Here is a 15,831-nt window from a genome sequence, read left to right on the forward strand (position 1 = left end):
CGATGAAATTTGTAGATATATAGTAGAATAGATACCTGTTTGCATGGACTTCCAAAATGAGATAAATAAGCAAGGTAGAGAGGGTTGAAAGGATAGAAAGGGAAAGAGAATTTCAACATGATAGGGGGTATAAGCTTACGTATAACCCTGCGATTGACGCGCGACTCACTGTGACCGTCGATCGGCAAACCGCCCAAGGCAACGCGAATATCGTTCAACGAGCCATCCCTAACGGCCAATCAACTGATATGGTAATTAGCCTTTTACCTGAACCAACCGATCTAACGAGCTACTTTCTATACGATCACGCGCTGCGCTTGTCCCTACACTACAAATTAGCCTTTAACTATCCGCCTCTACGCGTTACACGTTCGGTAACACAGTCGTCGACCAAACTCACTTGGAAACTGTATCCTAAGTTTCACGCTATGCTAATTACAATCTCGTCCGTAAATTTCCACACTGTACTCTATCTATTCCGGCCCGACGACGATCATCTGACTCGAGACGTCCTATCAAAGGAAAATTTCTTACGGCTAATTAAACTCTCCTAAAGGACGCTCAGGAAAAACGAGGTACGATTTACGACTTATTAATTAACATACATCCGATACACAAAACGAAAGAGCTAATGTTCATTTTTAATATAAAATAACGGACTAATCCTTTTTCCTGGTTTTAACTCGAGCGAAACAAATTTTACCTTTTGCGAAAAATCGATCGAGCGTGATTCGTTTAAAAAATTCATTAACCAACGTCAGCCACAACCACGTCGTCAAATCACGATGTCCGTGACAAAAGACACCGAGAAAAAAATTTTCATGTTCTAAGGTAGTTGATAAAAATAGATATCGACGGTGAATGACAATTCCGTTTTCGATATTAAAAAGTTTCTTTTGCTCTTAAACGTACCCGCGTTTATCGAGATTTTGATGTTCGGTGGTAACTTTAATTAACGTTTATTAGTTTCTTCTGCTGGAAAAAGAAAAAAAAGTAATTAATAATAAAGGTAAAGAAAAAGGATATAGAGTAGAAGAGAGGGCGGAGAGAGTAGAAGAGGTCTAACGAAAAGAACCGGATTGCGACTGCGCTTCGTTAATCTCGAATAATCGTTCTCGCAAGAAGGAGGCTGCACCGACCGGATGCATATCGCGCGCGTCGTCGTGCAGCCAACCGGAAATGCTCCAATCTTCGTCACGAACGGAGAAGCTCTCTCTCTTTCTCTCTTTCTCTATCTCTCTATCTATCTATCTCTCTCTCTCTCTCTCTCTCTCTCTCTCTCTCTCTCTCTCTCTCTCTTTCTCCCTCTCTCTCTCTCTGTCTCTTTATTTCTTGGTCCTTATCTAACCCCCTTTTCTACTTGGTTCGGTCTCGAGATTCGGCGTCGTCAACTCGAACGAAGATTATCGAGCTTGCACGAAGCAGAGAGTGACGAAGGAGGGGCAGATGGGTGCCGAGAAAAAGGGAGCGTGGGACGGTCTGGTCGCGAGCGAGAGTGAATGAGGGTGCGCGGACGCGGTTGGACGGGGATGAACGGGAGGTCGGACGTGAGGGGTGCTCGTCCGTGCGCGTAACTTTACCGGCAGCATCCAGTGACATCGCGGAGCTCGAGGCGCGCGCTTCGTACATCCTTCGACGAAGAGAAAGAGATTCTCTTGACTAATGTACGATCATCACGTTACAAAAGAAGTGAAGTTTGGCGAAAATTTACGAGGAAAGAGGACGCGTACCAGCTCGTAAAAGAAAAAGAGAGATAACGAAAACTAAAAAAGTGCAAAGTGAAAGAAAAAAACGGAATCAACATCTTTTGATTTTGATAACAAATTAAGGAAGAAGTTAGAACGTCGCGCGAACAAATATCGATCGCGAATATCGCGGGTAGCAGCGCGTGCGAGGTGCGCGAGGAGGTGGAGCGGAGAAGGTATGGTGAGATACGTAGGTGCATCATCGTGTCGCGATACGAGATACCCAAGACCACAGTGAAAATAGTGCAGAAAAAAGCTAGAACCGGAAAACCGATGATTACGCTTTGCTCTTCTCGAACCACGTGTTTGCTTCTACATTCGTGAACCGACGTATGCGAGCCGCGCCACGTCTAACTAGACGATCGCGCGCGCCCGACGGAAGACGAAAGGAAGACTATGTCGTAAACATTGTCGACTTCGATAAAGTAAACGAATAGCGGATATATCAGTATCGATCAACTGGCCGATCGTTCTCCCTACCGAGCTCTCTTCGAATAGAGATTTTCTCAGCTTAGGTAATTAACAAATTGCTTTTTGTTTTTTCATCTCATTTCTCTCACGTCGACTCTTTCAAATAAGTTATGTTACAAAATACAAAGAAACATGCGATGAAAATGACGTGAAAGTGCATCAAACGAATACGCCTTCGATTTTCGATGACACATGTCCGACGTTATCTACGTTAACAAAATGCCCGTTCGCGCACACGACATTCTACGATAAAAGCTTCATTTTGAGCGACGTTGTCGACGGTTACGTCGTGAAAATTTTCCTTTGAAAGTACCATGTAATGAGTCGATTTACGATAAACGATGTTTAAAACGTTAAAAGGAAAATGGAAATATGTCTTGCTGCTACCCTTATTCAATATGCGATCAATCAAATCTTTAAAAAAATAAGAGGAAGCCGATTTGAATATAAAAGAATTTTTGAAGAAAAGTTTCTTAGGGATTCATACAAGTTTGATGCTTCTTGGCGTTTTCAATTTTAATCGGCCACAAAATCGCATTACGTTTTTTTGACGAAAATTATTCGAAATTGTTTAATTATTTCGTCTTAAAAACAATTTATTTCCAATTTGATTACATTGAAAACGGTCATCAGAAACAATGTAAATATCTTTAAACATTGACTTCCTATGAAGTCAATGTCGAAGAATATCGTAAATACTATCAATTTATAAAAATTTGAACGGCACTAGAGTGATAATCATTTTACTGTATACATATATACACGGAAAAGCTAGAACGATCTCAAAAATATTTTTTGTTACAAAAGAATCACAATGTTGACGTTACAATTCTTTTTTCTGTGTTAAGCAATAGAACGCGAATGAAAATAACGTATCGCACTACTCCATTCTCTTTGGGCCATATTTTCAGTTTGTTTCATTGATCGATGCGTTCTTAACGATTTCGTTGTACGATAAATCCCCGTTGGGAGTAGTTCGGCGCGTTCGGAAATTGGTTCGACGGCATGCGTCGATGGAAAATGCATTGCAATTCGCGACGCGTGAGAAATGGCACCGATCATCGCTGTATTTTGTCATTATCGTTCTACCCTTTGTGCGCGCCGTTTGCCCAAAAATCGTTCAGTGCGTTCTTTCGCAATTCCAACGAAATGGCCGCCTATCTCGCATTTTCAACTTCAGCTATTGAACCGTGCACAACCATGAAATGTAAATTACATTGAATTTTCCTAACGCTTAACTTAATGTTCGAGAACGCGAAGCATTTATTCTTAAAGCAAATCGAGCGATTTTAAAAGCATAGATTGTCTTTTCTTCTCAACACGTTTTGTTTCTATGAAAAATGAACGACGTTCTGAAGATTAGACCTCATAAATAATGATTATCGTTAAACATATAATGCTCGACTTATGCTTTAACTGAAACATTTGGATAAACTGTGATACTCCTTCTCTGAGAAAAACAAAGCACAATGCTTATATTATTTCATCTTTTAAATGTTATAATCGATTATATCGTATATTATAAGAAAAGCATTAAATTTCCGATTATTAAAGCAATTCGCTTATCCGTTATTACACCGCAATTCGTTGCTGTAAATTATTGCGAATATATCGTTCATTGGATTTATCTAAATTATTGCGAATATATCGTTCATTGGATATATTAATCTCTTCATTCTCTAAATTCTATTTGTTACGTTACATTCTTGATGATAGTAATTATCTCCTTCTTACTATCTCTTTGTCCGCATTTACTCAACTACGTTTACTTGATCTTCAAACGGTAATTCGTATTTGACATCTAGGAGACTTTGAAACTTCAAAGATTCGTAATAATCTCCTCTTTGTCGAGGTCGGCCCTGTTAATGGCCCTGTTAATGGTATCATCGTCAAAAGGTTAAAACCGAATGAGGTTTCTTAAAGTCATTCTTGAATGATTCTGATTCGTTTCTTTGAATGCTCTTTATTCTTTCGCTACTTCCAACAATACAATATTATCACGAGAAGAATGATTTACGCTAATAGCTAAATTTCTAGTAACCCGTTCTTCGACGAATCGTTTACACTGTACATGACTCTACGTTACATAGGTATGTACTTACGCGAGAATGCTTGCGTTGGAATAGTTTCAAAGTTTCACGATCTAGGCGAGTCACGATAAGACGAAAAACGATAAGTAGTCTTTCTCAAGGTACAACGAGAATTTAAAAAGAAAAAGACACTAGTTTAAACGATGTACAAAGAAAACGACGACTAGTCAATTCTTCGGCACAACACGATTAGAAAGATGACATCGTCAAGGAATATCTCGTGTAGAAGGGTAGGGCGGGTCCGTTCCGAGTAGACAGAGTTTATGTCACGTAGTCGGTCCACATAATGTTCCCTAGAAAGTACGAGAAAAGTGAGTCCGCCTGTCCGATGTGGTACACGTCAGAAGGACGACTCTCTTTGGCCGTACGGTTGTCGCACTTACACAAACGAAAACCTTTGTCCACGTCCTCTCGTCTCAAGAAAAGCTCAAGAGGAAAAGGAAAGAGCGGAAGGAAAGAGCAAAAAGTACTTGCAAACTGCCGAGAACATCGGACGTATCCTGTAATGTGAAAAGAAATAGCATGTACGGTCTAACGCTTCTCGATAATATCAATCTTGAACGCAGTAAGAGACTTTGTGTGTACTTCCATCTAATTTAAAGCTCAATCGATTTCTAAAAAGCACAAAGTGAAAAATAAAAAAGATAGTCGATCAAACTGTATTATAAACGTGTACGACATCAATGAATATATAAGAGACGAGTGCATGAATGCTCGTCGCTCGTTCCGTATTACTATGCTTAAAGAAAAAACATTATAAAATGTTATTAATAATATAAAAAAATACTATATATATATATATATATACAGAGATACTTATTGGTAAAGAATGATGCGAAAAAAAAGCTGAAATATTCGTTTGGCTAGCTGCTCTCACCATATTGGATCGATTTCGAAAAGAAAAGAAAGATAGTAGAAAGAGATATCCAGCCGCGAGAAGAATCGTTTTTCCTCGCCACTGACTTTTTTCTTTCTTCTTTGAAAAACGTCGGGACATACCGTCTAGATTTCAGCAGGGAAGAAAATAAAAAGGGTGTGCTGAATAAGGATCAAGGAAAGTGGATCGCCATGCCTCGCCATGGAAAAGTGTTCCGATGAAATCTTTCAAGACGAGCCAGCGCTCGTCGACTAAGCCAACCGTGCGAAATTCAATTTGCCTCTCTCAGCGATCGACAAGTTGCAATAATTTGATTTTCATGATGGTATCTTCAATTATTCCACTGATTACTTTTAAAACATATCGATAGTCTATAACTATCCCCTTTTCTCGATTTGATTCTATTTACTCTTTGGATCATTCATCCGAATAAATAATCAACGTAGATATTTTTTGACAGTGCGACAGGAGATCTAACAACGCGCGAACTCCTCCAACGGAATACGACGTGGGCCTCGTGAGTCTCACGAGGATGATTCGTGGGTGAAATATACAAGAGACGTTGTTTGCCAGTATGCTGTGGATATTGATTGTGGTGACGTGCTTCGAGGTATCGACTCTGGCTGATGCGCAATCGGAGAGGACAACGTCCTTGGATGAAGATGCAAACAATAACGAACCTGACCATCCGGGTGAGTACATCTAAGCTATATGAATTTATCTTGTCGTAATCGTCGAAATGATCGATTCATTTACATCATTAATTGCTAATAATTCGATTCAAACCTATTTCTCGTTAGCTAAATAAAAGTAAAAATGAGCGTGGTCATCTGTACGATCAAACTGTACGATTGTTAGCGCATGTAAAAGGTTAAAAGAAATAAAAGGAGAAAGAAAGGGTACTATGATCGTTGAGATAACAACGGTAAATGTTAAAAACAAATCTCGCTTCAGTACGATTAATGTTTTACCATTTTTTATTAATTCTCGCAACATCATTACGGGTCTTCTTCGTCGGTGAAGCGAAAAGAAAGAAGAAAGAATAGAGAAGGATGCTTTAGGTAAAAATGTGAGAGAATAGAAGCGGAGGGTGGAAAATAATTTGTTAAAATGGGTAGACGTACGTGCTTTCTCTCGCGCGAATGTTCCTTTTTAACTATCATGTTGTGTAAACGAGACGTTGGGAAAAGAGAAAGAGGAGGACGAAGAGAAGTCGGAAAAGGAGACACTAAACTACTCGTGTAAATTACCGTACGCTAGAACTTTTCCGCTGATTTATTTGCTCGACCGTTCGTTCTCCGCAGAGGATATCGAAATTAATGTTTAATGGATGAGTATCACGAGAGTAGCCTCCAAACGTTTATACTTTGAAACTTTTCCCGATACATACCATAACTGCAATTAGAAGGAGAATAATACATTATAAAATCGATATCGAATAGTTCGATCATTAATTTCATATTCAATGAAAGCTTTTTAATTAGTAACCTCAAAATTTTCCAAAAGTCCAGTCAATTATCAAACATCGCCTTCTCTATTATCTTTCCCTTAGGAATCCCATTAATGATATTTACAAATCGAAATTCTGTTATCTAGGCAAGAATTGTATCGATGCTCCTCGGAATGAATAATTTTGTAATGACTTCAATGAAACTCATCATATATCAGCGATCCAAACCGACGAGCGAATACCCGCATTTTCCGTGAAAATTTGCGAGTCGTGCTCGATTTCTACATGTACATATTTATATGATAAATGCATACGATATAGGATACTATCCCGTGATGTAACACGCACTGTCGCACTATATTAACTTTCATGTGGCCGTTATAACGTTCAACGAAAACAAATCAGAAGCATAACTAATGTATAATTAATGGAATACTCTTGGTAAATATTAAATAATTTATGTAATGGAAATGAAAGAAAAACGACAAAAACATTTGATGCAGCGTGGGATTTTTCGAAAGATACTGTATCAGTTCGTCCTTTCATTGGACACGTGTAACGTCTGCTTGCAAAGGAGCACACGTGTCGTCGACATATGGACACGTGTATCCTTTCTCGAGGTAAATTAACTCGGACCATAAAGCGAAATCCCTTTAGTACTATTCTTGCATATATCATTAGCCGAGCGTATTTCTCCTCTCCCTCTCCCCTCTCTCTTTCTCTCGTTTTTATAAATTTCTCATAGTTGTAAAAATATATAGAACCTAATCAAGACAGGTTTATCGATAAAATCTTGGAACAATTTACGTTTCACCATCTTTTACGATTATTATCCTCGACTTATTGCCTTCGAAATCCATATACCGTAGAGGACTAGGTACTCTCGGTAATTGGTTCGTTGCGGCGTCTAATGAAATTACATTCATTTCCCGCGGGTGCGGATGGTTAAACGAGATTCTACCTGACCTCCCAGATTTTTGGCGATATATGTTCCTCGATATAAACTCGTACAGATACAAGTATCATGATACAAGGATCCATTATCGGTGAATAGATGGAAAGAGATTTCTAACATAGAATTGCTTTAGATTCTTTGCACTTAACTATCGGGTTAACGATAACCTCGTTGTCGAAACGAGGCAAGTCCTCTTCGTAACAAGGAGCGAGTTTAACTCCTTCAGGCTTCTCCAGACTCATGGGACGAACTATCGAGTTAATGGTAATTTCGTTGACGAGTGGAACCTAACGATACCTATGCTTTCCATTATTTTTCCTCTTTTTTCTTAGAATCTCTACCCAACGGTAGTAAAATCGCATCTTTCATCCCTTAACGAAAGCCCTAAATAACTCTCTTGGTGATATAACCGCATAAAATCGTAATAAAAGAGATCAAGAAAACTTCGTCGACTTTTCGCGAATATTAAGTCGATTTGTCATGCATGTATAATTAGGTTACCTTGAAAAATCGGAAAATTCATGTAGCGAACAAGCTAGCATTACCAAATTATCGTAATTATCGTAAGATAAAAAGAAATAGCATTACTAGAAAAGTTACGACTCGAGGCATATCCGGAAAGGTTAAACGCTTTAATGCGACGAAGATGCCGCGGGCTTTTTATATTCGGAGAGGAACAATGGAAGATGTAATGGGAAGGAGTTCCTCGGGCTACAATTTAGGGTCAAATGGCACGAACCTGCGATAAATGCATGGTCCTTTAAACGCGGATGGTGGGGGTAGAGATTCTCGAGACTTTTCGAGACTTCGTTCCGAATAGAAGGGTCTCCGCCGCGGAAAAAGGGGCGAAAAAGAAAGGAAATGAAATATAGCGGAAAAATTATCCCCTCGAGGAGTTGGCCGAACGAAGAAGGTTTAGATAAAAATTTCCAACGTTTGTCACGGTCGTTCCCTAATTAAAGGTCCTTGGATTAATGGAACCCGTCCCATTCCAACGGTACTACCGACGATCGATTCGTTCGTTTAACCATTCCGCTCGTAGCTTTTAGCGAGTCCTCGGAGCAGAGTTCTCCCACTTTCGCGGAAGCCGCGTTAGGAACGTTTCCGCTTGCTTTCCTCGAGCACGAGAAGGAAAATATCGAACGTCCTTCATTGCCTTTCGTAGACCCTCCTATCGACCTCTCTATAACGGCGTCAGCTTCGCGAAAGTACCTACCGAGTTCATCGAAATACGTTTTCTCACGGGAGACGTCAAACTTTCTGTTCGAATGGGAAATCGATTGAATAGCTCACAGTCTGCAGGAAAATCTAACGGGATCATAGATGCGATTATCACATGATTATCATGAAATCATTTTGGTATTATCAAGTTATTGTAAAATTACATCGAGTTAATGATATTGAATAATTAAAACATTGATGTGCGATCTGGTATTTTAATATTTTTCCTCGTATTCAATTTTGCTCAAATTCAAATCGCTTACCTTTCATAAGGAGAAAATTCTTCTCGTAAGATACTTAGTGTCTAAATTTAGTCATAAAACATCATTTTCGCATTTTAAATAATTCTGTGCACCGTAAATAAAACAATCATTCGACACGACCTAAATTAAAATCATTGTTTAAAAGCTTTCACAAAAAATTCGTGATACTCGCAGGGTACTGCTTAATTGCCTCACCAACACAATTGTTCGTCTTAGGTCTCATGCATTTCAGACTCATTTTCGTTGTAAGCAGCTTTCACCTTTGAACATTACCTCTCGCTCCGACGATGGTACCGAGTGCACCGGCTTGTTTGAAACAACGATCAAGCATCTCTAACGAGTGTTTAAACTATGCTTGTTAACTGTCCTGGACGAGCAAGGGGTGTCGAAGTTGAATAAGAGAGGGCTGGTGGTTGTATCTGTTGTATCTGCAACCAACGACTTCACTCTTCGTCGCAATCTACGACGAACGATATATTCCCCTCTTTTAGATAATAGATATTTTTACTGCACCTATCTACTTTACGCTTGATACTTTATACTCAGCAATCATTAACTTACTCGTTACATTATCTTAATTTGTTTTCTCATTTCCTCAATCTGATGAATAAATTTTTTCCTTCCTTTTTTCGTATAAATAAAATTATAAAATCATCATCTAAAATATAAATTTCTCGAATATTGTTTCTCGATTGTGAAAAAACCAAAAATTAATTTGTTCATTTGGTATATGTATGATATATATCAAACAAAGAGAATTTTCACTGAGAGAAAATCAATTTATCGTTTATAAACAAGTCGTGACGTACAAGGAAATAAAATTGTTTGAAAATATCATCGAATGAATATTTTGGTAGATACGTTAGTATTGAGTCTACAAAACTCACTCCTGCATTACGCGAAAAAATGTATATATCGTTTGCCGAGAATTCTCTTTGATCCGACGTTTATTATTGATTTTCCTTATTTTATTCCATGCAACGTTCGTTGTAAGCAGTATCCACGCAAAAAGTATCTATAACGTATCACGTTATCTCTCGATCATTGAACTTAACAAATTTTATTATGCTTTTATGTAATATTCGCTTGAAGAACCAGCATTATAAAATCGTTTATATAAATAACGAAATAACAACGCTACGTAATTTATTTATTTCATCGAAAAAATCACTGCGTACATTCAAACTGTAAAGTCTGATTTCTTTCGTGATTATAATGAAACAATCGCGACTACTCTTGCAACAATATCTCTTTCCGATAGTAAAAATTGTACATCTCTTTTAATAGAATATTTCACCATGACTTACTGTGACGTTGAAATTAGAAATGTATTAAATTACTAAAGAAATTAATCCATTAATTAATTGAATCCAACCACCATATTACAATCTATTCAATAGAAACAAAAAATACCAATTCTCCAGATATTTTTAGCTATTCGAAATAAATCCTTCTTCTCTTTTGTAGCGTACATACAGTAGAACGAGAAATAAAATGATTCGGACTTTCTCAATCATTAAGAAAAAACTTTTATTCATTTTTTCTGCTTATAATCTTTCCCTTGGCAAGAACTCGATCTAACGAAAAAAATTTCTACTTGTTTTGAGTATAATCAATTTAACGATTATCGAGTTTGAAAATAAAAGAAAAATTCCGACGACAAGATAATTAATTAAGTTCGTTTTATCAAAAATTAGAATTATTAAATTCATTGAAATAATTATAAATTACTTAATATCAGCAAGTGTACTCTGAGAAAAGTTTCTATAATCGATCCTGTTTTAAATTACACAATGATCGCATCGCGTTCAAACAGTATGAAGGTAATTAATTATATAGGCATATATAAACGATATAGGTATTTATTATATAATTAGTTAATATAGGTATGTAAAACTTTGAGAAAAATAAGCTTTAGCAAGCACTTATATCTCGCAACAGAGCAAAGTAAGGCTTGGTAAACAGATTTTCTAAAGAGAATGGAAGTTTTAATTAATCGTGAGCGCAAAAGACGAAGCGTGTAGAATATTTTTATTAATCTTTTTTGTTCTTCTTTTTCTCACCTCTCTCCTTTTTCATCGGATAGCTTTCTGGTATCTTCCACAAAGGCTTGCTTTGCCGTAACAGCGTCGCAGCCTGAACGAGACTCAAACGATAGTCCCGCAAAAGTTTCGACGTTTCGCTGTTCGTCTGTACAGGCGTTTCGCTACAGCGATTATTTCGAAGAAACTTTGGACTTTCACGATACGCATCCCGCTTCTCGTGGTTTCAGACAACGGCAATGGATTTGCATAAGAAGTACATGACAATAAGCTCAAATATATCTGAAAAATACACAAAACTTTGCTCATGAAAATGAGTTAACGATGCACACGATATTCATCACATACACATACAAACGTACAATCTATATTTCTCTATAAATCCAATATCAATCTACTATTCTCAATAGAACGATAGCAATAATCAAATTATCTACTTTCCAATAATAGACCAAGAATTTCTGAATAATATACCTTCTATGGAAACAATACGCCCTTAAAAGGGCGTAAGCACAAGCAACGTTTAATATAGTTCGTAATATAGTTATGCATCAAAGTAAATTCTTGAGTAGAAGAGCAATATAATAATACAATCAATGAATTTACAAATTTATACATTTGTTTAACTTAAAATACAGAAGAAAATATCAATTTTTTATTTGTAGTAATGTACCGCTTTTTTCAATGATTTCTTTCAATGAGTTCAGTTATTCGGTCTGACAATAAATTAAATGGATTACAAATTTTAACAATGCATGACTATATTCTCGTTTCTATATGTGTGAGTACTATATATTTTACATTATTGTTCTAATCACGATTTATATATTTTGATAGCTTCATTGTAACTATGTTATCAACCAAACAATAATAATTGTATAAAGTTCTGAGTTCCATTATTCACTTTAATCAATTGATCGTAACTTTTCAGAGATTGTACCTTTCGTAATCATAGTTTAATCGTTCCATAATCACTTCTCTTTAGTTACATTAAAACGCGCAAAAAGAAAGGGAAATAACAATATATAAAAATTTTCAGAGAAAATAAATGACAATCCATGAATGTCTTGTTTTGTGTTATCCTTTTCTCTTCGTTATTATATCCATAAAAATATGATTCTAGGATGAAATATCTTAAAAAAATCATTGGCGCGAAATAAAAGATGATAAAGGCGCAGGTCGAAAATCGCTCACCGGGAAAAATGATAAAATATTCGAAAGTTGAATTTCTGAAACAACAACAGATTTTTCGAACACCCAAATGTGATACGGCACTAGAGAAGATGGGAAGGAGAAGAGAGAGAGAGAGAGAGAGAGAGAGAGAGAGAGAGAGAGAGAGAGAGGAAGAGAGAGGCATAAAGCAGAGAGGCGGACATACCGGCAACCGTTTGTCAACCGTGAGCCAAATCAGCTCGAGGCTAGCTAGGTATACTATGTAACTATATGTATGTAGAAGCGGTGACTATATTGGATGGATGGCGAGCTTGATAAGGGTTTGGCCGGTGCCGTCCTGCCGCGGTTATGCGACCTTCGTCCGATCCGACGACCTCCATCGACTATCATGGATCTCGACTCGATAAACAGCGGGACTCTCGCCTCGTCAAGATGCATGAACCTTCCTCGATATCAAACCTAATCCATCCAAACGCATCGGAGGATCCTACGTCTACGCGACTGCCTATCTATGTTCCTCTGTATTCGTGCGCGAGAGGTACTCTCTAATCGAATTCAAACGGTAGTCATAGTTCACATCACATTCACCCAACTAACAATTTCTCTACGAAATCTCGACACGATTTGGTATCAGTCGGCATGAATCGAAATCCTTGTTTCAACTTCCCGCGCTAGGAGAACATACCAATCTATGTTCGTACAGTTACACTGGTTAGCTTTTCGAAATATCATCCATTTCCGATAGGACAAACACCGTTTTGACTACGATGCAGAGCTGCTAAGATAAATGATGGAAGAATCTGATAGTTGATCGATTAACTGAGAAAGTGAAATTAGGGTCGCGTAAACGTTAAGGAAACTTTTTCTCTTTAAATAAATTCCATCTAATGACCGTTCCTTCTCCAAATCTGCTAGTGGTGAGCTGTCAATCGTCGACCTTCGGTAACATAACATAATCCAATTAATTTACATGCAACACGATTAGCGTTATATCTATGTATTGCATACATCAATTGTAATTGCAAAATCAAAGTTTACTACCCATAATCATTATGATATAATCAAATTTCACTGACGACCGTTAGTCGACCAAAGCGATATATTAATCAACTCGAAGTCGTACCATTAAAATTATAATATTAACGTTGCAACCACGTAGTTTCAATGTACTTACTACAATTTCGCCGCTTTGGTAATCTATCCAGAAATAAACAACATTTTATTAAATTACAACATCAAATCAATTTTCCTAATGGATAATTCGATAATGCGAATACACCCGTCAAAATGAACAGCTATACGTGGATAAAAATTTAATGTAAAGTAAAAAATGAAAAGAAACTTTTTGTAATAACATAAATGTATTATCGGTCATTATCACGTATGATTTCAATACTACGATTAAATAAGAACATATGAAATATTCCTTTGGTACGGGTAATCGTTATTTTCCAGCGATGTAGTTCTATTCAGCTGACGATTAAATAGAAAACACTAGCAAATGTAATTTTTATAAATTCGAATATCTAATTTATTCACATGAAATCAGATTTATTGTATCTTTTTTTCGTGTCATCCGTTAATACTACATACGAGAATACTCCATCCGATCTTGAGTACAAAAAAACAAGCAGCTGTTGTCTTTGTTATTGTTAGTGTTTGTTATAATATTCAAAAATAATAGCATATGTTCAAAGTAAGAAAATATTCGCTATAATCGAAGAAAAATAGGTAGACAAATAGATACGATTTATCAAGCAAACGGTTTCCCACTTATACGGATAAATGATGTTCTATTGTACGAATATGGAGTATCTATCCCAAGTTGCAATTATTGGAGATGAGATTTGAAACGAACAGATTACGCGAGGGTGCGTACATTTGCAGAGAGAAGTAGAGATTGTAAAGTGGTACTACCTTTCCATTTGAACGTAGTCACAGTTGAATGCCGGATTAATATACGACGAACAATCGCAAACGATGGTGAAAGGTCGAATCTGACAAAGAAGTCGAATGAAATACAGTTCGATTGGAATGAATTAAAACACGAACGAGAGTATCCTCCGCAAACATCTTTTATTTTGACGTGACATTGGAAAATAAGTACGTATATTTTATCATGAGATGAAAGTTTCACAAAAATGATCGATAAAAAGAGAAAACGAAAAATAATACTCCGCCGAATGAGCAGATAGACGTATGATAAAAATGAAACGAGAAGCACCACATAAAATCTAAACATACGTTCACGAAAGGTCAATTTCTATTGAGGTCAGCATCATATGAGAGAACGGTAGTCATGGTCGTAAATGCATCCGTAAACGTAGTCCTTAAGCGTGCCCGTGGTCGAGGCATTATTATTCCATTAAGAGTTCGTGGACGTCTCTTTTGTCGTTTGCTGAAAATAATTGGAAACACTCGACGCGCTTCCCACGTAGATAAATGATCGAGGATCTGCTCTTGCAGTAAGCCAATTTATTACGAAACCAACAATAGCACAAGTTTATAAATCCTTTTGAAAATATTTTTTGGTCAACTTATTTTGAATGATTCGTTATATCGTCCGAATGATTGATTAATTTCGTTTTCGAGAGAGAACATCAAAAAGAAAAATTATATTTCGTTTAGGTTTGACAATTATACCGTTGACGTAAGTACTTAATTCGCGACTGATCTGTACTATTAATTAAACATTCGTGCACATATATATGATTTAAAATACATAGATACGCACACTGATGTATCACGATATTATAGTATGTGCAGAATCAAATTTTCATAGTATGATCTTAAATTAATTTATATCGTGTCGGATAACGCGAAACCAACATATTTTTATCGATTTATATGTGTTAAATAATGTTTATATCTCATTTATTAAAATCTCTACGCAAAAAAATAATGTAAAAATTCCGATCATGAATTAAAAGCAATCGTAGTTTATCTCCGCTGAATTTTCTTGAATTTCGTTCACCGAATCCTATTAACTACTGCACTCTGATTTTTATCTCTCTCTCTCTCTCTCTCTCTCTCTCTCTCTCTTTCTCTCTGTCCCTCTCTCTGTCTCTTTCTCACTGTCTCCCTCTCTCCTTTTCGTTCTTTCCTTCTCTCTCATGCGCTTTTCGTTTTCCTTTTCCACTGAATAAAAAGTCGTAATCTATGCCAACCATCTTAAGCGAAATCCGTATAACCCATTTTCCTTTTCAGTCCGGTCACCTTTTCGTTTCACCGACCAACCATAAAGAACGGCAAAGATATTTCAATAGTTTGCATTCTACTCCACCATTCTTGGGTTTAGAAAAAAAAAAAAAAAGAGAAAAAGAGAAAGAAAAAGGAAAGAAAGAAAGAAGAAGATAGGAGAAAGAGTAATTACGAAATAAGAAATACCTTCTGAGTGAGGTAAAGATTTCCAAGAACCGTCACTATCGTAGAACCGTGAGCGAAGTCGTTTGGTTATGTCCGGGTCGAGCTCTGCTAATTATGCTCGTTGCTATGAAACGCGTCAGAGGCAGATTACGTCTCTAACAACTTGACAATGCTATCT

The 15,831-nt window shown here is 36.9% G+C and overlaps 1 protein-coding gene across 1 annotated transcript in view; it reads left to right on the plus strand.

The window, feature by feature from the left end:
- The first annotated feature begins 1,516 nt into the window (after window positions 1-1,516).
- LOC127066020 (nephrin-like) overlaps window positions 1,517-15,831 on the plus strand; it is a 112,673-nt gene continuing 98,358 nt past the window's right edge. The window contains exons 1-2 of the mRNA XM_050999159.1: window positions 1,517-2,260; window positions 5,644-5,875. Coding sequence (XP_050855116.1) covers window positions 5,758-5,875 — 118 coding nt within the window. The 5' untranslated portion in view covers window positions 1,517-2,260; window positions 5,644-5,757. The remainder of the gene's footprint in view (window positions 2,261-5,643; window positions 5,876-15,831) is intronic.

This window comes from Vespula vulgaris, chromosome 9 (genome assembly GCF_905475345.1).
Source record: "Vespula vulgaris chromosome 9, iyVesVulg1.1, whole genome shotgun sequence".
NCBI lineage: Eukaryota > Metazoa > Arthropoda > Insecta > Hymenoptera > Vespidae > Vespula > Vespula vulgaris.